This window comes from Tachysurus fulvidraco, chromosome 1 (genome assembly GCF_022655615.1).
Source record: "Tachysurus fulvidraco isolate hzauxx_2018 chromosome 1, HZAU_PFXX_2.0, whole genome shotgun sequence".
NCBI classification, from domain to species: domain Eukaryota; kingdom Metazoa; phylum Chordata; class Actinopteri; order Siluriformes; family Bagridae; genus Tachysurus; species Tachysurus fulvidraco.
Genome location: NC_062518.1, coordinates 8,736,423 through 8,762,057, shown reverse-complemented (window position 1 = coordinate 8,762,057; position 25,635 = coordinate 8,736,423). Strand labels below are relative to the sequence as shown.

General features: G+C 37.6%; 2 protein-coding genes across 6 annotated transcripts; both read left to right on the top strand.

Moving 5' to 3' along the window:
- The first annotated feature begins 8,300 nt into the window (after positions 1–8,300).
- Positions 8,301–15,569, top strand: rbpms2b (RNA binding protein, mRNA processing factor 2b). Of its 2 annotated transcripts, none has more exons than XM_047823002.1 (8): positions 8,301–8,691; positions 9,900–9,977; positions 10,060–10,098; positions 10,314–10,376; positions 12,559–12,709; positions 12,992–13,140; positions 14,573–14,652; positions 14,743–15,569. In XM_047823002.1, the coding sequence occupies exons 1-7, from the start codon at positions 8,641–8,643 to the stop codon at positions 14,639–14,641; spliced, it is 600 nt and encodes a 199-aa protein (XP_047678958.1). In that variant the 5' UTR covers positions 8,301–8,640; the 3' UTR covers positions 14,642–14,652; positions 14,743–15,569. The 2 variants fall into 2 exon arrangements, with proteins under 2 accessions (XP_047678958.1, XP_047678953.1); XM_047822997.1 differs by having other exon boundaries at positions 14,573–14,656; positions 14,745–15,569.
- Positions 15,570–17,983: 2,414 nt separating this feature from the next.
- cpeb1b (cytoplasmic polyadenylation element binding protein 1b) lies at positions 17,984–25,446 on the top strand. Of its 4 annotated transcripts, none has more exons than XM_027136939.2 (12): positions 17,984–18,140; positions 18,668–18,836; positions 20,176–20,364; positions 20,942–21,159; positions 21,237–21,486; positions 21,901–22,014; positions 22,119–22,208; positions 22,500–22,636; positions 23,112–23,310; positions 23,725–23,819; positions 23,930–24,010; positions 24,162–25,446. In XM_027136939.2, the coding sequence occupies exons 1-12, from the start codon at positions 18,126–18,128 to the stop codon at positions 24,270–24,272; spliced, it is 1,668 nt and encodes a 555-aa protein (XP_026992740.1). In that variant the 5' UTR covers positions 17,984–18,125; the 3' UTR covers positions 24,273–25,446. The 4 variants fall into 4 exon arrangements, with proteins under 4 accessions (XP_026992740.1, XP_026992739.1, XP_047675801.1 ...); XM_027136938.2 differs by having other exon boundaries at positions 22,119–22,223; XM_047819845.1 differs by having other exon boundaries at positions 22,119–22,235.
- Positions 25,447–25,635: the final 189 nt, after the last annotated feature.

Below are 25,635 nucleotides of genomic sequence, written 5' to 3'. Positions count from 1 at the left end.
CAGATACTCTCAATCTGCAAGATTTGTGTTGATTTGTAATCTGTGTTGTACGATTCACAGGGCAGAATCCCAAATCAATCAAGATACAGCTTGGTGAAAGCAGAATATGGACATTTTATTCGTTCATTTTTCAACAAATTTCTCTGACACTAGTTCGACCCGTTCATTTTTAATTCTAAAACCAGTTCAAATTAATTTTATTAATTTAATCAGTGTTTTGTAAACCAAATTACATGTTAATGAAATGCATGATTACATGATTCTGTGCCATCAATACTCATAATGCACTTTATCATGCTTGTATTATGCTAGTAATGAGTGACATAAATAGAACTAATATGTTTAATGTGTTTATTTATAGCTAACTAACGTATCTGTAACCAAAGCAGGATTGTATTTTATGTCTTAACATGTCCTCCTCAGCTGTTCTGAGGTCAGAACATCGCTGGTTGTCTTTGAGTAATAGTTTTATCCAAAGTGGACTGGATTGTGCAACTATGTTATTAGCCACTGATTCTATATTAAAGATAATGGGAGATGGATGAGAGAGAAAAATAAAATACCGACTTGTGAATCTACCAGACTGTCTAGACTGAATACAAAATAAAAAAAAGCACATTTCATGTTCTTGGATTGTTTAAACTTATTCAGAATTATTCAGAATTCAGTGTTCAGAAAATGTCCAGAAAATTCAAAGTATTATTAAATTGAAGTACACAGGTTGGCTGCATGACCACGCATTTTGTTGCTTAATATCTCAGAGATCAAGTTTATAATAATGAAGTCACCATATATACAATGAAATGACTACAAAAGCAAAAGTACTGTCACAGTGTGACATGATTAGAATTAAGAATATGTGAGACAATACCATAGTTTTTGCTGAATTAAACAAAAACAAAAGGCATTTTACTCACGTATAGATTTTATGATCAGTACAGTCATGGGCATGATGTGATAATTAGATTCGGTTGATATGTTTACAGTTGTAAAAAGTAATTCAGTGTAAATCAAATCACAGAAAATGCACACGAGATATTCTTCAACAAAGAGCACTGAGCCAATGGTGTTTTTTTTAGCTTTAATTCTGTTGTTGTCCGAAGTCTTGTAATGACGAAATGAAGGAAGATGAGTTCTTGGCAGCTCAGCTTTCTGATGGTCTCTTATTTAGACAGAAAACAAGCTAAGATGAACAATGTAACACCTGTCAGCAGTGAAGTCTCAAGCAGTGAGAGAAGAACACGGTGGTTTAAAATGGTTTTAAACTGAACTGCCTTCATTGGACACCCGCTCTCTGATGGAGAGGAGAGACGGAGCCTATCAGCACCAGATAGGAGCTCTGGCTAAATGTCTTCATTGTAAACATGGCAGTGGAAGGTAGTGGAATGCCTTCGCTGTGGGGGCGGGAAAGAGGTCAACAAGAGGCCAAGGCAGGTGGTGTGTATCAGCTCTTTGGATGACAGTAGCACCCCCTGCACCATCCAAACACAGGCAGAGTGCCGAGGCCTTGGTTAACAAATCAAGGAAAAAGAACATTGGTGGAGCAGAGGAAAATAAAACAAATCCTGTTTTTTCTTTTCATGTTTATCTTATTTATATACATATAAATTGAGATTGTAGCTATTTCAAACTTTGTCACAAAATTTGCAAGGAACAATTTAATTGTCTGCAATCGTACATGATTTATGATCTTACATGATGTTAGGATCAGTAATAAACGGACGTGAATCCTACCATGTGTCCTGTCTTGGAAACATACATGTTAACTTGTACAAAGAAAGGAGTCATATAACACTAGGCCTATTAGTTGACTTTACATTCTCAGCAGAAATCGTGTTTTGTTTTGGTATCCTCCCTGAGAAACGGTGTCTCTCACAGCCCCTGGAGGAGTGTTACTTTGGTTAATGTGAGCAGTAACTGTTTTTACAAGCAGAAAATCCAACGTTCACCATCCGAAAAATGTGATCCTGTTGATGATACGTAAATAGTAATCGCAAAAAACTGTGTAGTCCAATGACAGAAGAAAAAAACTTAACTAGAAAAAAAGACGTAACTACAGCATTTGTAACTGTATTATTTACGTTATAAAATAATAGATTAATACACAATAGAATTTGATTTGTTTTGCTTTCCTCATCAGAATGATGTCCTCGATTTTACTGTATCACCGAAATGAAATGGGAAGCTGAATACATGGTGACTAGCTGACCATTGCAGCACCTGTGACTCTGGTCTCTAGTGGTCATCTCTCCCTGTCTACACTGCGGCTGTCAGCTGCCGTCCTCGCTAACTCTCAGCTCATCAATGCAGCTTTTGTTCTTCAGAGTTAATCGTTCTACCGCATGAAATGCAGAGCATAACAACGGCTTGGCTTCATAAAACACACAAAGCCATTTTCGAACACAAAAATTTTTCGAACAACAAGAGTAGAAATCTTTTTTTTTAAGTGACAAATGAACAAGGTGTAGATAATGAGATTGCAGTGTAATGAGACTGCAGTTTAGTTAGTCTGCTCTAAATAACCAAGTAGATGAAAAAGTAAATGAAACCAAGTCAAGTAGAACCTAAAACCTCCGTCTAACACGTGTTAAGTTTCATTCTGTTCCAGTGTATGTGCACATAAAAATGATTGCTGTTTTAGAAAAAAAAATTTTTTGACTATCATTATTCCCTACAAAAAATAGCAGCCCATTCTGTCATAGGAAAATAATCAACAATAAGATATGATATGATGTCTGACACGAAGCAAAGTTACATCTACACCTCAAAGTTGCCTATGATTAATATAGGTACAGTAATATCAGCTAGAAACGGTCATTCCCTCACAATCTTTTGACATTAGACTGAAAAATATGTGTTTTTTATGAGTGGATTTAGTGGATTAATTGACATCAACAAACCATAGTAAAAATGATGTAATAATGTCCAAAATAAGTAACAGTGTATAACTGTAAGTAATGCTAATACCCTACTGCAGACGAGCCAGGGCAGAAATTATAAATCCTTTCTTAAGCATACAAAGCCTCAATGTATCTACTGTACACATGCAGCATAGCTGAAGTACGGGAAGAAGCTCAGCTGTAAGATTACAAAGACCATTTCGACCTAAACACAACTCCAACACCAAACGGGTAAATGAGCAGATAGAAAAGATGTGTATACATTGCACACTCAACAAATCTAACACAAGCATTCGGACACCACACGTTACAAACACAACCCGATGACTATGAAAATGTCCAGATAATCTTAGCATAAATAATTTACAGTATATTACAAAATATATGCTGATAAATTACAAAATTTAGGCCTTAGGCTGTAAATATTGGGAGCCACTATTCAGTGTGGCTTAAGACTTTTTCCAGTCATCACCCCAAACATGTACATTAAAAAGTTAATATTGGAGACATGGAGTAAATCATTGGTTATTTCAGATGTTCACTGTTCGGCAATTTTTATTATTTTTTTTTTACATTTACGGCTTATTAATGCAGATTTTTTAAAATAATAACTAATAAAGTAAAAATAAAAAATAAAATAAAATAAAGAAAAAACCTCTTAAAATAAATTAATAAAGAAAAAACCTCAAAGGGAAAAACTGAGCATCCAACCTCCATAATAATTTAATGTTATATATTGTAAAGCTTTTAAACTATGCTTCATTAAGGACACACTTTGTTGGATTTTGTAAAAAGCTCTATAACATCATAATATAAATAATAATAATATAATTGTGTTCATTTTTTCTTTCTTTTATTTGCATATCATTTATGACTCGGTTAGTCAATATGTATCAGGCATTAGCTTTGCCAATACTATTATTTACACCATCGAAAAATGTAACGTAATAATTTTCACTATTTGTTCCTCTAATTATTCTTCTTAGTAAACTCAGGCCTTTAGACTGCACAGATTTAGGTAATCAAATGTAATATGGAGAAACACAGCATTTGGGATGTGAATTATGCAAACCTCTGCGTCGCCTGAAGATCACAGTGAGCACGGTGTTCAGCTGTGGAGAGAAACACGGTCTGACAGACCCACTCAAGGGGGAGGATCCCTATAAAATATTCATCTTCTTTTGCGTCTAAAGCAAGGCTTTGCAGAGATGATGGACTACAGGTTAATGACCTGAACCTCCAGTCCTCTAGCTCATGTCCACTCTGGAATGTTTTCCCGTTCTTTATCAATCCCCTTTCTCAAGCCTGTTCTGCTGAATGTTACAATTTCCTTCCGAAGAAAAAAAAAAAACAAGCTTAGAATGATTCATATATTATTAGATAACATTTGACAATATTTACATTTAATAACACTTGCATGTTGATTTATGGTGTTAATGGCCATTTTAAAGTTTTGAAGGTTTTTTAAAAATAAAAAACAAATAAAATAAAAATATTACAATTCTTATTATTTACTAATAAATTAAACAGAAATATAAAACCCATATTTATATTATTATTATATGAAGGCCAGGACATTTTTAAATGAAATATTACCCAGAAAATAATATAGAAATAACTGTTTTGTAAATATGAAACCCCAGATTGATATTAGTCGGAATGGCTTCATGAATCTATTACTAAAAATATTGCTTATATTCCCTTAAAAAAATTTTTTTTTAATATTTTCAATAATTCGAATAACTCTAAAGACATTTGTGTCCTCCTTGTCTGTTATAGCTTTCATCATCTGCCTGAAGTTTTATGTCCCAGTTAAGCTCTAACACAGCACCTTCATTCAGTCTTTAGCAGCGTTCTGTTCAATATTTGATCAGATTAGTTTATACCTCGGTGCTTTTCAAATACAGTGTATTGAGAGTGCACAGAGAAGCTTGATGTTCTTGCACAACAATAGATATGTGTCTTGTATCTAATAATGGACTAAACAGGTATTTATTATTCATGTCAGGTTTGTGTATATTTATACTACATTTACACTGAATTATTCTTTAGATTAGTTTGAGCTATTTTAGTATGAATGAAAGTATCTTAAAGCTAAACTTTGAAAGTTGGAGCTTAAAACCATTATTAATCCATGTTTTGTGATCAGAAACATGTTCTAATATGGGTGTCATGCTGGCATAGTAGGAAGTGTTGCTACCACAGAGCTCCAGTTAACTCCACAAGTTCAATCCAGATCTAGTCTTCAGGGTTTTGTATTCTTTCCCATGTCTGCATACCTCTGGAAAACTTCCCAAAAACATACCAGATGGCTTGGCGACTCCTACCTGTGAATGAGTGTGTGGATGTGTGTGCATGATGCACTACAATGGACAAGCATTCAGATGCACAACTGCACTGACCAGGATAAATTGGTCAATGAATGCACTCATATGTAGCTTATACACTACAATTTGATTAGTAAGAAAGTGCAAGATATAACTTTATAAAACGTAAACAGCGTGTCTGAAACTAGGCCTAAATCTTGCAATGTTGCATCTCTATTCTTATGAAAACATGTACAGTATGAACAAACAAAAGCTGGAAAAATTCCCTGCAAATCAGTGATTATTTCAAGCAAAACTGATCATATTTCAATGTGTGTTTATTTAACTTCCATGTAAACAATAAACATGGCTAATTTTGGCACTGGGTTTGCTTTTACTGTGAAGTGGCCCTGAGAGCGAAGCAATGAACTCCAGCTCTTTGTTCAATGTGTTTGTGTGTCCTCAGTCATGAGTGACAGATTGACTGTAGCCAAAGCTAAAAGCAACACAGATCACAGTTGGCCATCATGCTGATGTTAGGTTGCAGAGATTGGTGTGAGAGTGTGTGAGCTTGCCAGCTTGTGTGTGTATTGGCTACTCATCGGGATCCATCAAGAACACAATAACAACACTTTAAATCCATTTCTCTAGGTGCTGTTGTGTAACATTTTTACACCATGGATTCCTAACCTAATGCTAATGAAATAACTACACTAAAATGACAAGAGAAGGCTTAAATGTTATTCTAGTAACTTGTAATTAGAAGACTGAAATTGTATCCAACATATAACACTCAAAAATGTCATCGATAGAGAGCTCATATTTTTTTTTCCCGAAGATGTCAGAAGATCCGAAGTTTCAGAGGACGGTGGATATGCGCTGAGGCACAGAGGACACTGGGAACACAAGCTAAGTGCTGTGGAGCTTTGTGACGCTGATTTGATGGGATGGGTTCAGTGAGGCGTAGGGTGGAGGAGTGCAAGACGAGTTGGCTTTTGGAACAAAGGGCCTGCTCTTCTCGAACAGAGTATGAAGGCCTCATTGGTGGGGTTCGGGGTCTCACTTTATGCCATTTGTGTGGTGGAGATTATGTGCCAGTAATGAGCAGTCAGTGGGAAATGAAAGGTTGTTGGAGAAAGAATACCTATGGCCACAGTGGTGTATTGGTGCACCAAAAGAGACCTTGACTACAATGGCTTGTCGTATGTATTATATTTTCTAAAACAGACTAATGAAATTGGGGTGCAATAACTATAATGCAATGTAAGAGAAGGCATGAACAAAAATGGACTGATCATATTTGTGTCCAATCATATTTCCTTGAATAATATCTAGGATCAACACTGCTATCCGTGCCAGTCAGTTCTACTCACCTAATCATTGCACATGTCAGTTTTCAAGAGCTTTACACTGATAATACTATCTCAAACTCCATGACTATCTTCAGCTTTGGGTGCTGTGCTTTATTTTTAAACCACTGGAAGTGCACCAACATCTGAAATATCCAAAGCATGCAAAAACGAAACATATATGTTTGCTTTGTGTAGCATAATTGTTACATTGACACTTTAAAATTGTTTTTTTGAAATAATCTATACAAAAGTTTATACAAAAGATCTATCTAATTATTTCATTCTCAAAACAGTTCCAAGTGACTTTGTTCCATTCAATGTGCAGTTGATTATAAATAATATTCACTAATGTATGAAGAAATGTGATGAAGTGAATTTGCCTTAATTTAAACATAAAGTATAAAGCTGAATTATGTCAATCCCTAAAAAGGCAAATGTTCCAAACTTTCAGAAAGACCTTCGCTCTGATTGTGTATTCAGACAATGTCAGGAAACCATGTGGCCTTTAAAGCACAATTAGCCCTGACTCATTCAAACCGAAACTGTTCCATATTCACAAGTGAGATAATTGTTTGAACTGCCAAATAGTGATTGTGTATACTGCATTCTTTAGTTGGAAATTCTGATTAGTCTGACCTGGCTGGTTTTTTATTATTTTTTTTGTTTCTTTGTTGTTTTTTTTGTTGTTGTCCGTGTGTTTTTTGTCTTTTCAAAATTCAGTGACAGAAAGTAATTTGTCTCATAGAGTCCAGTAGACAACACAGTGTCTCCCTTGCAGTGGCATCACTCAATTCTTTATATAGTTATTCCAAATAAATAAATATATAAATAAATAAATAAAAAAATAAAAAATCAGCATTTAGCCTATTTTTAGTGATGTCTTGAATTAATGGGTTTTTATCTAACCTTCAATAACTGAAAAACATATTTTAATACACATTTGATCCATCAGCCTATTCAGGGGTTTCTGTCTGCAAGTTTCTAAACGAATGGATTTGAAATGTTAGACGCTCACACACGTCTGATGTCTTATAAATTTCTGTTTATTACTCAAAATGGCATGCAATTCATTCATTTTCTACCGCTTATCCAAAGTTCTCGGGTCACAGGGAGCCTGTGCCTATCTCAGGCGTCATCGGGCATCAAGGCAGGATACACCCTGGACGGAGTGCCAACCCATCGGAGGGCGCACACACTCGCGCACACACACACAAACAATTTTCCAGAGATGCTAATCAACCGACCATGCATTTCTTTGGACCGGGGGAGGAAACCCACGACGCACGGGGAGAACATGCCACCACCAAGCCACTCTGCCACCCCTGGCATGAGATTGAAAATATATTTTAACCTTTTTATTTCTATAAAAAGACTGTAAACAAAAACTTACAAATTACTACTAAACATACTCAGTATGAAAATTATAAAATATGACTGAACATCTCTGAACACTTACATCTCTGATTCCCAAAATTATATAAATATAACAATTATGTTGGATAAATAGTGATCGTACAACACCTAATCAAGAAATGGTCTATAAACCATTGGATTGGCATAAAGGTGATTGATTGATATGTCGTATTTATTTCCAAAACTAACCTTGAATTAATGGATTACGATTTTGGACACCATGCATAAGGGATTAAGGACTGAAAATGAATTACTCCAACCTGGCAACCCTGCAGGGGAAGGGCTTTGGTACATGTAGACCAGCTGTAGCTTCTCTGTCTGTGATTGCTGTCTTTGAAGACCTTCACATCTTCACTGATGACCTAATTTGCGCGCAGAGGGCAACATGGCACAGGGTTCTCCGTGTGCTCCCGTTTTGTACACCTTTAAAACGATATAAATGTGAGCAGCTGCAGTTCTTCCACTTTCTCATCCCCACGGTGCACTTTTCTCACCATTTCATCCCGCCACCAGCTCACCTTCAGTTCCTTTTCTTTCACCTGCTACTGTTCGGGTTTGGCACCGCAACCCCACCAGCGCGCACTTTCACACATTGGATGCACTTCAGCATCGGAAGGGGGATAAAAAGTTTTTTTTTGAGGGTTTTTTTTAAGTTCTCCGACCACCAGGATGAGCGTTAAATCTGACTCCGAGCCCAACAACAACGTTGTTGAAGAGGAGGTAAGATTTGTTTCTGTCAGTGTAGGTGTTTTGTTTCCGTGCGCAATTAGCGGGTTTTCTTTCTCCATGCAAACATTAATTGTAAGTCTTCTATACTGTTAACATTGTGTGTCTAAAACTTTTTTCCACTCAGAAGTAAGCCATTGTGTGTCTTGTCTATCAAGTTTTGGTAATTTTAATATATCTAAATTAGTTTTCTAGACAGCTTTTAGCCTTCATCTTTTATTTCGCCCTTTTTATTGCGTAATTTTAATATTGGTCTTGGATGGGCTGTCCGTGCCTTTTTTTTCTGTGTGTTTAATTGAAGTGACTAATTACATGTTTCCAATACAGAACAGCAGCTGCATTCGGCTCTAATTTCAATGTGAACTCCGTTCAAACTATCACTGGATTCGTAAAATCCCACTTCGTAACTTCCCAGCTTCAGTAGACACTGTCACATGTGGTCTTTTTTTCTATTCACAGTAACCGTGGTAGTGTTGAAAGAATAACCAAAGCACACAAATTCTGATAGTTTATGTCTGAGCAATGTTGAGTCAATATGTTGGTTTTTGTTTAATTTTTTGATTGAGCCTCAGATTCTGGTAATGCCGCTTCTAAGAATGGTGTTGAGGAGAGGTGGGGTAATGATGCAGTCTTGCTGTACATCTGGAAGATTTTGCAAAATGAGGCAAAATTTTACAATTTATGAAATGCGTCAGTGCTTCAGATAAGACGGCAAGAGTTTTATAATCTGCTTTTAGGTGGAAAATGATCATGTTTACCTCAGCTCCAGAGCTGAGGAAGGAAACCCCATCATGCTGTGGTGTTGTCCGTTAGCAGTCTATTGTAGAGCAGAGCTTCCCACAGAGCTTGAAGTTCACACGGAGTATAGTTTAGTAGACCTTTTTATGAAATTCCAAGAGATAATCTAGAATTTCTCTTCATTTTATAGTTGATCTTGTTAAAGTAGATTATAGCTGTGCCTCCTTTGGAAGAAATTAAGAATGATTAACTTTTATGTTGCTATGCATTATTTTTTCTATCTTGTTTTATAGAAATAAATTCATTTGTTTATTGTAGTTTAGTCTTTCTTTTTGGAGGATGGGCTATTTTAATTCCTGTTTTCAGAAGTATAAGCATGAGGTCTAAAGTGGGTGATTTATCCAGCTTGAGTTTGTCTAAATACTACTGCTTTGTTCAGACTGCTTCCTCCACCTTTTCTCTAGGTGCGAACACTCTTTGTAAGTGGCCTACCAACAGACATCAAACCTCGTGAACTCTACCTCCTATTTAGACCTTTTAAGGTAAGAATGGATACTAAGGATGTTACATTTGTACATTCATTATGCATTAACTTTGATTGGATTCCTCTCCCCTGTTTTTCAGGGTTATGAAGGTTCTCTAATCAAATTAACATCAAAGCAGGTGAGCTGGCAGACATTCATATGGCAATATGTATGTACTGTATAGTTGTAATACATTTTTAATGCTTTTATTGAACTTTTGCTTGGTTAAATCTATTTACATATTTGTGTAAATTCAATGTTCTTTAGGTTTGGTCGTAAACTTGTTCATCCTTTGTGGTTTTGTCTACCCTCAGGGTAAAGCACAGTTCAAATGACTCCCTCTTTCTTTTCCAGCCTGTTGGGTTTGTAACCTTTGACAATCGGTCTGGTGCTGAAGCGGCAAAAAACGCCTTAAATGTAAGCATTGGGTCGTCTGTAAGCAATGCATTACGATCACATGCATAGTGGTTTACTAAATGTCTTAATGTTTAAATGTTTTTTTTTTTATTGTGTTTAAGATGTACTCATAAGCTTTAGATGTACATATTTTGTATAATTATATGTATTTACTATTCATTTTAAACTGATAGGAAAAAAAAGGGCTGAACAAAGTTATGCAATTGGTGTGGCCCAAACAAACTTGAATGCTCATATAGTGGACTCTAGAAGGAGAAATTTCAGTGGCCATTTGTAAGGTTGTTCCAAACTAAACTGAGTCCTTTCTTAATGGGACCATTTCCAGAAAGCCACTGTTTGACTCTTTGCTGCCAATATAGCCTTTGCTTCAATTGTTTTGAATGGAAAAATGACTGGGAATTGTATGTTAAAGTAAGAATCCATGTTAGATTTTGCTGAACATGATTAATCCCTACCAACTAATCCCATTTAGCTATTTTAGGCACTCTGCCACATTATAATATGCATTGCAAAGCAAACTGACAGTGCATGACTCGAGTTCAATGTGCATGGACTTTGTTTACTGATCCAATGTTGAGTGGTGATTTGAATAGTTGATGAATCTGCTTCAGCTGCGTAAACTCAAGCTCCTGCTCATTAGTCCATTGTTTAGATATCATGCAGACCTTTACATACTGTAATGCAAGCAAATATAACCTGATGTTTCCGATCCAAAAAAGAGGTTTAACTTTACTAGTCATTCAAATTTTAATGAAGTTTAAGGCATTAATGTCTGCAGTTGCAGTAAAAGATGCTCTTTAAGGTCCTAAAAGGTGTGTATGCAATACGTAATGAAATGATCAATTTAGTTTGCATTTAACTGAGGAAATGATTGTTCAGCTGTTTTATATTGGATGTTAATGGTGTTTGAGAATGGAGAGAGATACAGAAGTTTTAGGGTCTGTATAAATCTGTTTAAGGTTGAACTTGTAGCATTTTCTAACCTCACTGTTGTAGACCTTTTAAAAATGGGTCAGATTTAATTTAAGCTTTATTTAAATATAGGTCAGTCAATAAAATTTATTTCCTTGGCAAATTCTTTTTTATATAAAGAAAATGGGTAAAATAAATGAATCAAACCGTGAAAACCAGACTTCCAAAATGTTTTTTTTTTTTTTTTTTTTTTATAAAATCATACAACCGCAGAATAGGAAGTTATAGCTGTGCAGCTTTGAACAACTCTGCTGTTTAAAATCCCATGTCCTTGATGCGTCTAGGATGTAGACAAGGTAATAATTCAAATGAAGGACTAATGAGCTGATAAAGTTCAATGTCTGCACCTCTGATTCACATTTACCAATTACATTTTGACCCTAAACCCCACTAGATATTTCTCCACGATTGCTGTTGCTTGCTATTTTTCTTGGGTAAAGGCTGCTACGCCATGTTCTGTAAATTTAGTGTGTGTGTGTGTGGGGGGGGTTGGTTTGGTTTTTCTTTTTTCTCCAATATTTTTAGGGATTTGGCTGCAACTGAGCATTTACAATGTAGTACACAAACGGTTTTATTGTAAATACACAAATTTGTATTGGTAAGCTGTCTCTGTAATTGACTGTTATGATCAGATTAGTCATGCTGAACTTTGAATTTGAAGAGTATTGGCCCGATTAAAAAAAAAAAAAAAATCCCAAGTCATGTGAAATCGTAGCATTTATTCATCAGATTGAACTATCTAGTAAACTAACTGGAGACTAATGGCATGTCAAGGTTGGTTTTAGTGGTTAGTCAATCTTGCTCAGTATTTTTCTCGTTTGCATGAATGTGATTAGGTGACACATTAGGACACTGTTTTTTGGCTATGCTTTGAGATATGGACCCTTCAGGGTTCTCATTAAGGAGAGCTTTGCCTCGGCTGGGATTAGAGCATAGTGTTCACTTCTTAATGGACCACACCGATTACTGGCTGTTCTGCCTGAGATTTGCTTGCTGTGCCATTTTTAGCAAATTTGACATCTAAAGTATTAAATTATTTCCTTGACTAACAACGTATTCTACAGCTCTAGTGTAGGACATTTTCTGTCCCGTTAAAGAATCTTCTCACCTGCATGTGGACACTAGCTTAGTGCACTCTACTGCTCATTCTTCCACATTGCAAAGGCACAGGCCCACTTCTATTATTGTATCCCCCACCTTGTGTCTCCAGGGCGTTCGATTTGACCCTGAGAACCCGCAGACCCTTCGTTTAGAGTTTGCTAAAGCCAACACGAAGATGGCAAAGAGTAAGCTGATGGGCACACCAAACCCCACAAATATCCACCCAGCTCTAGGGGCACACTTCATAGCACGGGACCCATGTAAGTGTACGGCCACACTGTAGCGTTCTCACAGCACACGCAAACACTCCTTCTAATAGAGCCTTTTTCACCTCTGGCACATGCATGTATCATTAGAGCCCTGACTGCCATTTGATATTTTCACTTCACACCACATTTAACTTTTCTGATATTCTGAATAAAACAAACCTTTAAGTGTCTAGACAGTTTGCAAGTTCTTACATTTTGAATGGTGCTAAAATTGGACAATGGTTCCAGTTTTATATGGATGTGTGTGTGGTGTGGCTTGCTGCACTTCCTCAGATGATCTGACTGGGGCAGCACTGATTCCTGCATCTCCAGAGGCCTGGTCTCCATACCCTCTGTACACAGCAGAGCTGAGCCCTGGGCTTCCCCACACAGCCTTCACCTACCCTGCTGCTGCAGCAGCCGCTGCGGCCCTCCACGCCCAGGTGACCTTTTTAAACATCCAATAAATCAGGGCCAGAAAATCCATTGCCTTGTTCATATGAACATTTTGATTCAATGAGTTTTAAGGGAACAGTTTACAAGGGAAAACATTACATTACAAAGCATTATGGTCATATATTTGGCTAAAGGCTACATTCCAATTATAGCTTTGTGACAAATGTTTATTGCATGCACTTGTCCATGTCTCATCTCTGAAACAAATTGGCACCATGTGGGTGGAGCTAATCATTCTACAATCATAACCTAAAAGAATTTTCCTAGATTATAATGTCATTATGTACATGTCCATTTCCTTTAAACTTTACTGTCTATTGGGTGAGGGGATTGAGAATATTTTCAGCTATTTATTTCAATATCTTAATATTTAGAACCAATAATGACCTGTTTAATGTCATTACTGATGTACATGTTTTCTATCCCTCATTAGAGGAATGTTGCAGAGGGTCCCCCCACCATCCTGTGCAGTCTTTCATTGATTTAAAAATATCTAAAATATTCAAGAATTGTTAACCCACTTAAAGGCATGGCTTGTATGAAAAATTTTCTTACAAGATTTAACTAATTTTTTTGTTTAATTGTACAAAGCCTCATTAGTAACAATGACCTGAATATTAAAATAAAGCAATTGCTCTGATTTGCTCTAGTGCCTAAATTAAGTGGTGCACCAGGTAGTATTTCAGTAATGTGCACAATAAGTAGTAATCAAGATATTTGGAAGTTTAAGTATCATGTATGAACACTAAATGGGATTTGTGATGTGAAATCTTGTAGTGTTGTGTAACTGTTCTGTGAGAGGAAGTGATAACAGCAGGCTTCCTATTAAAATGTACAATATTACTGAAGATGCTGTTTTTAAACACACTGCAGACTTCACATGCTCTTTGTACTTCTCTTGCAGACTGTTCAACTGAGAGCTGATAATAAACTGTTGATAAAGTTGTCTGTCGGAGTAATTGGTTATGCTCACCAAGGGTTGCTTAGTGTTGGTGTATATACCACAATAATACTTTAATGTCTTGCAAAGCTGATTAATCTTCCTGTTTCTTAGTCTGATAATCCATATCTTAATTTTAAGGATTCATATACAGCTTTTATAGGCATAACCTGAAAGTATTAGTTTGGTTGGGTTAAAGGCATTATACTGTTGAAAAGCTGGATACTGCAGGCAGTAATGCCAACTCGAACTCCAAGGCCCCTGGTTCAGTTCAGATCGTCTTCATCCACCCGACTGGTTACTTTCAGTTCTAGATTAGACTATTTGCTGTTTGTGCTGGTGATCTCTCCATGGTGTAGAATAATGAACTAAAACCTGGTTTTATTTAAAAGCTAAGTTCTTATTTTCTAGCTTTACATACCTTGCATAATGGCAAGCAACGACGCCACTTGATTATGGATTACATATTTTCCTTGTAGATGCGTTGGTATCCAGCAGCAACATCTGAGTCCTCTCAACCTGGATGGAAATCAAGGCAGTTCTGTTAAAAAAAAAAAAAAAAGGTGTGTTCAATGTGGAGTTTTTTTTTGTTTGTTTTTTTATGATGAGTAAGTCTAATGTTTTGATTTATTATTATTATTTTTTTTACAGATATGAGTGGTGGCACATTTCAAATTGCAGCCTGTACTTGATTCATCCTGGCTGCTTGGGTTGTGAACTTCATCTTTCTGCTGAACAGGAGGCTCAGATGGTACAAGCACACTAGCACTTGCTTTAGTTCTGTTATGAAATGTTTTGAATGAGATTTCAGTAAGCAATGGAGATGTAAGACTGCTTGCTGTGTTCTAATTCAGCATCTGAGCCAGTCAGCTTTTTTTTTTCTTTCCTCTTTAACTAGTTAAATAAGCTTTGTGCCCCCTTGTCATATGTATTCCTCCTTGGCTTGATGTAATCTAATCATTTGTTTGTTACCTTAGTCCTTTTGTATCGAGTAGTGGCCAGCTCTGTTTAGAGAGGTTGGGTGTCTGCCCAGACAGCTTGTGCAAGCTGTGATTATGCGTGAACTATTATTTTAATGTGCCATCTTGTCTAGGCTTGTAAACATTTCCATACAAGACAGCTTGACCTTGCCAAATAGACAATCCAAGTATGTAGTCTGTATGGGGAGAAAAGTGTGCAATTAAATAAATAATCTAAGTTATTATTTTTGTTTAATATTAATATCCTGTAGAACAGTTGTAGAACTGTGTTTTCCTTTGTTAGATTTGTCATGCTGACAAGTCTAACACTTTGTGGGTGGCAGATATAACTTAACATTTGATTGCTGTAGAAGGATGTATGCTGCTTGATGGCACATGAATATAAGATGCATGAAGGGGTTTTAATGGATTATAGTACATATGGTAAACTGAAATTAATTTGTAAAAAAAGTATGGAAAATTGTATGATACATTATTAAAACATGTTAATGCATTATCATGATGTTCTTGCCTATTACTGTAACTTTATACAATACAGATGTTTTAATTTGTTTTGTGCAAGTGGTGCCCTTTACGTCAGGAAATCTTCCATCTAATTCTCATCAGTTACATATTAAACACGGTCATGAGTGTGATCAGAAGTGTTGTAGCATGGTGTAGCAGACTGCCAAACTCCATTCACAGAGGGACTGAAGCTGAATCTCCAGGAAACCAGTTGAGTGCTGCTGCAGTTAATTTAGTGGCCAAACCTGCCCACTAGAGGTCAATTAGAGAAAAGATGGTTTTGGTACTTGTAAGTCAAGTCACCTTTATGGACACATCACCACAGCACATGTGCCATGGTGAGTGAAATTCTTGGGAGCGAGCTCCAGAAATTGCAGTACCATTTAGATACATTAGTTAAACAAAAATTAGAACAATTTACAAACAGGTTAAAATGTGCAAATGTGGAAAAGATGCAATGTGCTCATGCATAGTCAGTTCACACAGTGTACTACTAGACATTTACAATGCACTACCCATTATATACAGTATGAATTGTGTATGTATAAATATTATATACATGTAAGATGCAACAGACTGTACAGATACAGAAATGTCCTGTGGTACCGATAGCTTATTGTTATATTAAATTAAATGGGGTGTGTGTAGATGCAGTATGAATGCAGTGTGTGTAGTCCAGTGTTGAAGTTTGAGTGCAGTGTGAAGCATACCATATTGTGGAAGTATGCTATTATGGCTGTTAGTCTGATGGCCTGAGGGAAAAAGCTATCCCTCAGTCAATTAGTGCGGGATCGGATGCTGAGGGGAGCAGAGATTGTAATATTTTGTAACTTATTTTCTTGGGCTAAAGTGAGCACAACCCAGAATTATTATTAGTTATTTGCTTTTGATTTATTAACCCCAGCAAATAATCTGTAATCAACTTGAAGGTAATGATTTAGAATAAAAGCTTTCCCTTGTGAGAAGTGCCTTCATTGCTTTATTAAACATCTGTACAGAGACCGTCTGCATATATTTAAGTTTGGGTACCTGGTTCCAATGATTGGAGAACTTCTGCTCTAGAACAGACACAGTACCTTTCATAAACTATGACGACGGCTACATTTGATGGCTAAAATTTTTGTTTTGACTTCCCTACAGTTATGTTGTTACCCCTGTCCTGTAAAGCATAACAGCACTTTAGTCACAATCTTCTCCTGTAAAGTCTCACGAGTGTTACCAAAACCACCATTTACAAAGAGCTTAAGCATAGATCTCAGAAATGCAGACTGCAAATGCGTAATAACTAAGAACAGCACAACAGAATTCATACTCTTCATACTGCAGGCTCATTCTACCTCGCATGCTCACTTGTTCAACTTATGAGCAACTTGTGGGACTTTAACTTAAGCTCTAGATTAGGATGGAATACAGGCACTTGAAGACAAAGCCATGAAAATGAAGTGGAGGCAAAATTCGGGTATTCGGTAATATCAGCAAATCATTATGTATCTTATACATAATATTGATTATATATATTTGTATATGTAATGTCCAAATTGTAAGTCACTTCTGAATCGTTTCAACTGATGTTCCCGTATTTACATTTACGCCATTTGGTAGACGCACTTATAAAGGGCGAGGTGCAAAAGTGCTTTTAAGTTTCTTTTGAATACATTATCACTGGTTCACTAGGTTACAAACTAGGTTCCAGTGACTCGGCTGTTTGGACATCTAGGGGAAATTCATTCCACAACCTGAACAGAAAAGAGTCTATATATACACACACTATATGGCCAAATGTTTGTGGACACTTGACCAGTACTACAATAGCATTACCAAGACATGGTTGGTCCTACAAAAGCAGGATCAAGACACGATTGGTGACCTCAACCACACTTAAAATATTTTTGCCTAAACTATTCTTTCACTAGAAACTTTGTAAATTGTTGATCTATTCAAAGCACTACCATCATCATGACAGATTGTAAAAGGAACTGCAATGCAATGGACATGACATAAAACACCTCTTGGCTTGGTGTATATTTTAAGGTTCTTTTCTAAACTGGTTTTACCTTGTTGCATAACTGATAAGGCCAGAAATTGCATTAATAGTGAAAAAAAATCCATAGATGAGTTCCAATTGACTTCCTATTGCAGAGAAGATATGATGGGAAAAAAAAAAACAATTTTTACAGGTATATACTTGACTGAGTTAAACTTAACTCAAAATATCTGCCAAATGAGTTACATTAGTTGAAATTAGTTGATTTGAAAAACGCTTTCAACTCCACAAGCACAGTTTAAAAAGTCATTTGTTACAGTAACGATGGAAACGCCCCTGATATCTACCATTTATTGATCACGTGTATCCCATGTGGGCCAATTACGCATCGGCTTCTGATTGGTCAATCTGCTCGGCCAATAAGAGCAGCGCCAGGTCAGGCTGAGTTAACCTGAGCGCAGATGTTCCTAATGAGGGCTGATTTTTCTTCAGAGGGCTTAAGTACACCTTAAGGTGGCACGAAGTCTGTTGGTGTTTTAGATTATTCTCTTTGATAATTCTACCATGGCGTTTTCTCTGGTAAGTTGGTTTCTTTTTAAAGAGAATTATTTTCGATAAGAAGTCAACTCTAAAATGAGCTTTTGTTATTTTCTTTATTGTTATCATTATTATTATTATTTGCTTAGCATTAGCACAGTTCTTGTGTTTGTGTTGTCAGTCATGTTGTTATTCATGTCCATTGCTATCGTTTGTTAATTTTCATGAAGGTAAGCAATAAAAAAATGCTAGGTCCTTTTCTTGTCTAACGCCTTCGGATATAATAGTAAACTTTTTAAAAGCAACTAAATGTTTGTGTGTTTTCTTAAGTGGTTCAATCGAAGAGATTAGACTTTTTTTTTTTGGTAGTTGTTGTTTTGTTGTTTGTGTTTTTAACCACTTATACCACTGGTCATTGAGGTTCAGTTCGAATTAAAGGTCCAATGTTCTCCTTGTTTGTTTTTCAATATAAAAAAAATGGACTAAAGCGAGCAAGCAAAGGAAAAGTCGAGGTTGCATGGTACCTTTTTTTGTGATTTGCAATGCTATTTTTTCTGTCTTTGTCTCAGAGAGATAATCCCAGAGCCGTTAACCGTTGGGATACAGAGACACCAGCCCTGTCCACATGCAGTAATGCAGACATCTTCCGCAGGATGAACACCATGCTGGGGAACTCTCTGGACCTCACCGGGGTGTGCACCACTCCCAGTGCCAAGACTAAACGGGATTCACTGATGGGTAACTTGCTGGCAATTAGACCTGGATTGTTACAAGAAAAGCTTGACGAGCTGTCCAGCAGAAATCCTTTTTCCATACTGTTTGTCCTGTTAAATCCTGCTTCATTATGCAATACTTCAACTCCACTTTTTCTTTTCCCATTTGGAAATGTGAAATTTGTATAGTGTTAAGAATATTGATATGCATAATTGAACCAAAGGATGGCTCTGTAGTATCAGTCAAGCTAATGTAAAGGGGCTTTAGATGCTCTAGCTGCCCCCATGCAAAAGGGACTATAGACGCTCTAGCTGCCCTGTGCAAAAGGTGCCTGCTAATTGGGACCCAGTGCACCTTCTACACCAGCCCAGCAAAACTTGGTACACTACTGTTAGATTATTTAACTGTTTGTTAGCCTTTTACTGGATTATTGGGTTTGAATTAACTGCATTTCTTCTCATGATCGATTTATTACGGATGAGACTTATTAAGACATAATGCATGAATATGTAATGTCTGTCTTGCTTGTTGCATGTATTGTTTAGTGAAACTTGGATGGTCTTGAACTTTTTTTTCTGGTTCTTTGTTTGCAAGTAAGATGAATTCTTGATTTCTGTTGTCTGCTTAGTTATCAGTAAACTGTAATGCATTTGTATCATGCATAAGTCCTGGAAACAAATATCCCAAAAAATAAGAATCCTCTTTTTTTAGTGCCTGCTTTCCATGTGCAAGTAGTCGCATGTTTATTCTTCATTTATTTGTTCTTTGATGCAAGTTAACTAATCTAGTGCTGCATTGGTCATGCAACGTCAAACACCCGAGACATGCGCCAATGCTGCTGAATCAGGCCTTGAGCTCCTGGATGTCTTCCAGCTCAGAGTAAGCAAAGCAGCGCTTCGATCCTTCAGCCTCTGATCATGCAGCCTCAGGCTGCCACCTTTCTGTGATTTGCCAGGCATTTCTCCGATCTCTTTATCTCTCTAGCCTGCATGCTTCTCATCTGCACTGCCTCAGCCCAAGGATGGCATCTCTGGGGAAGGCTGCACAGATTTAGCTTGCAGGGGAATTTGAGCGCAACTCTGTGGTATCTTGGGGGGCTGTGGGATGATCATTAGCAGCAGAGTGTGAGGGCATCAGCACCTCGGTCACATGTCGCTGCATGGCATCTGCAGTGGCCTCGTGCAGTCCGGCTTGCCAGCTTGCAGATTTGTTCTGTGACAGAGCTTAGAGGGAATCAGTGTTTATCAGTAGAGGCTGCTTTTGAGCTGCGTGTCTTTTTTTATTATAATTTTTTTTTTTATACCTAACAGCTGATGCAGAGCATACACATACTTTGTTTTTTCTTTCTCTGTTGTATTAACAGAGCGTGTGGATTCTGATCCGTGTGCTATCCGGAGCAGGATGCTTTTTCCCAGCAATGGGCAGGAGTCATCTCGTGCTCTGCCTGATGTCACCGAGCTGGGCCTGGGCCTGCAATCCCTCAGCTTATCTGGTTGGGAGAGGCCGTGGAGCAGCCATGACTCGGACTCATCAGCCCCAAACAACAACTCAAGTGAGTAATGCATTCAAAATTCTCTTGGATATTTCCAGCTATTTGTGAGGATTTTTTTAAATTAAACATAAACAAATTTCCATATTTAGAAATTACATATTTGAACAAAGTCAAAAAACATTGTTCTGTCATTTCAGTGTTCCATTGGAGTTTCATTTGTTAATTTCGAACCTAGACAGTAACACTCCTGTAAACAAGGGCTTGTCTACAATGTATGCTTGACTTTTTTTTTTTTTTAAACTACTTTTGATATGTATAGAGATTATTTGGCAAATAAATTTTCAAATTTGCCTTTTTTAGTTCACGTCTGAGCTAATCCATTTTTACAGTAGTGTTTACTGAAGCATAGTTTAAGCAGGGATTCAAAACGAGGCTTATAAAGTCCATGCTTGGTGTAGAGGCTGTCTCTCAGATGCCCTGCCTATTCCTAATGGTTGTTAGCTCAGGTTTTTTTTTATTTATTTTTTTTTTTTTACTATTACCATTTCCTGAAGTTTGAGATTTCCCCTTGTAAATGGCATTTTGTTTACTCCTGTGACTTTAATCAGCCTTTGTTAATGTGAATGCTGTTTTGCAGTGCTTGGGATGTTGGGAAGTCCCCTGGGCCAGCTCCTGAGCAAGCCTCAGGGTATAATCACAAACGAGCCCAGCACAGGTGCTTCAGACTTCCTAGAGAAGTTTCCAGCCTTGGCACGCCTGAACTCCCGTTCCCTGTTGGGTTCCCATTCCAGTAGCCCTGTGGACTCTGAGACTAGTGGCTTTAGCTCTGGTTCTGATCATCTTTCTGATCTGCTGGTAAGTTGGAAATATAACTTCCTTACTTGTAATACACCATAATCTTAGCACTTTGGTAATACTTTTCTTCTTTGCAGTCCTCTTTGAGGATCTCCCCCTCTGTGCCCTTCATGCCTAGTATGCAGAAAGACCCATTAAAGCTTAGTCTTGGCTCCCGTATGGACCATGATAGTTCTCCCTTGACCCCTCCACCCAGTGCTCCCCCTGGCAACAGTGTGTCTCGCCGCTGGCCTGGAGCATCAGTCTGGCCTAACTGGGATCTGCTGGAGACTCCAGATGGCCCGTTCAGCATTGAGAGGGAGGCTCGTCTTCACAGACAAGCTGCAGGTATGCCAAGTTGTATTAGATCATGTTAGTCTTGCATTTAGTCAGCATAGGAAAAACAAACTACCCTAGTTTACGCCACTGAATTGAAACTTTTTGTTTTAAAAGAATATTGCAAAAATGCAGTAACTTGCAAGAGCTACAAACAGTTTGTTTAATTGGTTAGTGCATCCCTTCTCTCCCCCCCCCCAAAAAGTTTAGCTGGCCACTAATTTCTCTAGTAATGTTGGTTTGCTCCTCTTACAGTATCTTGTGCTTTTGGCTTAACCAACAGAACCTTGTCGATATAATCAGGGCAAATGTAGTTCCAGTTTCCGGTTTGAATTGTGTATTTATTCTTTGGTCTTTGTGGTGTTGATGCTGGTTTGGTATAGACATTCATTAATGCAGTGGACTGATCTTGTCTTTACCTGCCAGCAATTAATGAAGCAACCTTCACATGGAGTGGCCAGCTTCCATCCAGAAACTACAAAAACCCTGTTTACTCCTGCAAGGTCTTCCTTGGAGGAGTTCCTTGGGACATTACTGAGGGTGAGGTTTTATTTCTTTTTAACCTATAAAAGCACATCTAATTTGTGATGACCAAGATGTGTGGGGATTTACTCTTATTTTCCAATCTTCTCTTTTGGTTTTAGCTGGCTTGATTAACACATTTAACTGTTATGGCCCATTGAATGTGGAGTGGCCTGGTAAGGATGGCAAGCATCCTCGCTGCCCTCCTAAAGGTAATATGCCTAAAGGTAATGCAATGGGTAGGTTCAGTTCATTCCAACACTTTGGAGGTGGTGTGCACCATCAGCTGGGTGAGGCAGTCGAGTTTTTAATAACTGGTATTAGGAGGTAGAAATTCATGTGATTATGGTTTTTTTTTTTGTGTTTTTTTTTTTTTGGCAAACACAGCAGATTGTAGTTGCACTTGACAAACCTGCATGTGGTGTGGGGTGTATGCAAGTATCAAATTTGCTAGTTTGCAAGAGTTCCATGTCAGTGCAGTGACTGAGACTTGTCTGTTCTAGGTTATGTGTACCTGGTGTTTGAATCAGAGAAGTCAGTACGTGCTCTGCTGCAGGCCTGCACACAGGATCTGCTTCATCCTGAGGGCTACAGCGAGTACTACTTCAAAATGTCGAGCAGGAGGATGCGCTGCAAGGATGTAAGCCTTACATTTGCTACCTTTTGCTATTGCACACAAGGGGTTTAAGGCTCTTGATTTATTGTGCGCTGGCACTGTTGGGCCCTTGTGCAAGGCCCTTAATCCTCATTGCTCCAGGGATGCTGTGACCCAAAAGTCCCAAAAAAATGTTGGGATGTCTGAAAGAATTTATGCTGTAATGTATGTGGCAGGCTTCTATTTTGGCGAAATTGTTTCTCCGCCAAAAGAGCATTAGTGAGGTCCAGCAAGTCAGTATTTCAGTTCATTTGAAAGGTGTTGTGGTTAATGCTCTGTGGCATCTGTAACATGTTTTAAGTGTACTGAAACCAAGATGCACAAACATGCTCCAGCAGAGAGAGACCTAAATATCGGTATGATGGTCAGGTGTCCACAAACCTTTGATCCTAAGGCATGCAGCTTCTGTTTGGTAACACTTTTTTTTTTTTTTTTTTTTTTATCATCCTGTTACTTTTAGGTGCAGGTGATCCCATGGGTAATCTCAGACAGCAACTATGTTCGTTGCCCTTCTCAAAGGCTAGACCCCAGTAACACCGTGTTTGTAGGAGCTTTACATGGCATGCTCAATGCTGAGGCCTTGGCCAGCATCATGAATGATCTGTTTGGTGGAGTCATGTATGCTGGGATTGACACGGACAAGCACAAGTATCCAATTGGTAAGATTTCATTTTGGTGTTAAATTTCAGTGTGGGGGTCGAATGGAAAAGGATGTGTGGTAGCATTGTTTTGGTGAACTAATAGGAACATGGAAAAACAGCTTTGCTAAATCAACCTATAAGGGATTGCTTACCGTATTGAGCACTCTGTTGTCTTGCTGTGCAATTATTTGCTGTGCAATTATTTAAGGATTTAAAAAAAAAAATTGATGGATGCCCAAACTGATTTTCATTAGCATCAAATGTAACACTTGAGACATTTACTTTTGAATTGCTTTTTAATAATTTGATTTAAAAAGAATTAAATGCATACAATGCATCAGCTCTTCAATTAATTAATATCTAATTTGTATTGTCTTGCATCCCTCAGATTATATAGGGCCTGTATTTATATTGACTTTTTTTCATTCTCAGGGTCTGGTCGTGTAACCTTTAACAACCAACGCAGTTACCTGAAGGCAGTTAGTGCTGCCTTTGTTGAAATCAAGACCCCCAAATTTACAAAAAAGGTATAAAATTCAATGGTTTAATTCTACTGCATTACTCAAGTTAGTAAATTTCATGAACAACCCTATACGATGACTAGAGGATCTGTTGGGGATTTTAATTTGGTTTTTAGGTTCAGATCGACCCGTATCTGGAAGATTCCATGTGTCAGGTGTGTAGCCGTCAACCTGGACCCTTCTTCTGCAGAGACCAGGTAAAATCAAAGCATCATTACATATGCACTTTTTTATAAAAACACTTTCTATTCTGATTTTGGACATCACATTTTATTTAGATTTGAAACTTTTAAAAATTACCAAACAGAACAAATTGTGTCCCTGTTTTGACCTGTTTATCATACACAGGCCTGCTTCAAGTACTACTGTCGCTCATGCTGGCACTGGCAGCATTCCATGGATATCCTGAGCAACCACCGCCCTCTAATGCGCAACCAGAAGAATAGGGATTCCAGCTAAAGGCCTTGCTTAATGTGGCAGCATAGTCCTCCTGCCTGGACTGCCACCATGCCTCCAGACCAGCTCCAGCGCCAGGCCTGCAGCAGGCATCCCAGACAGTGTGGGTTTGCGCAAGCGCTGTAGAAAGTTCACTTTGGCACTTTTTTTTTTTTTTTGGGGCTTGTTCACGTTGGCACTTTGCACAGTGATATGATGGGTTTGCAGGGGCCCCAAGACATTGAAAATTTTCCTGGATATTTTGGGGTGAGAATAAGGCCATGGTTCAGAAGCATTTTGTTTTTCTTTCCTCTCCTTCCCAGAGATTTTTTTTTTCTTTTTTTTTTTTTTTTTTTCCCCTTTCATGAACAGTCATGCAAGTTTCTTTAACTAACCGAAGCCATACAGTGCCTTTAAATTGGTTTCTCCTAGCTGCTTTTCCCATTGCAGTTAGCTGAGTTTTTTACTTTAGAAACATACATAAAGCCCAACTTTCATCTTCCAGACATTTTACGCAGTTATTTTTACTAATTTTTTACATAAAACGGTTTTAAGTCAAGACAAAGAAGGTTGAACAGAAATCTACCTATTGGCTTTTTAATTTCTCATATTTTTTTTTTCCCTTTCTCCACAACTTTTCTGGAGAGTTTTCTCCCTTGTCCGGCTTTACGTTCTGTGGAACAAGGGATTTGGGTGTAATGTTATCACCAACCCAGAATTTTTACTGCATGCCATTCAGAGGCATTGCTTTTACTGGGTTGCATCAAGTTTTTGGATCAACTCAATCAGAAATGTGAATGGCCATAGATTGCACATAGTTTTATTGTTGCACTTTTTAATTTGCACTTTGGAAGGGGGTAGATTTTTAATCACTTATTTTTGAACATCAGCAGGTATTGCTATGGGCATGACCTCAGATTACAAACAGCTGCTTGTTGAATGTAAAACTCTAAACTTCACTTGAATGTACCATTGGAGCCTTAGACCAAATGCAGATGTCACTTTATTTCCAGCCCCTGGAATATTGAGAGATGTTCTGAACCTGGACTGTCATTTCTCCACATTGATTCCTTGCTGAGCCTCTTGAGCCCAGCTGCTTTGTCTTTTATTCTACCTCATTGTGGTCTGCTGACTTTGTGTACTTAGAGCTGTGAAGTTGTTTTTTTGATTGGGCACAATAAAGGTGTTTAAGCATTCATATTGCTTTAGTTTTTTTCTCTTGATTTTGACTGATCATCAAAACTTAAGGTGATTGTCTTCATTACACTTTAAAAAAATAAAACATGGCCTTTTTAAAAAATGTGGTTCTTTTCCAAATGTCCACTAGGTGGTGCTGCATTCTAATGCAACTATGCACTGCTGACTGTTTTGTGACCAAACCAGTATC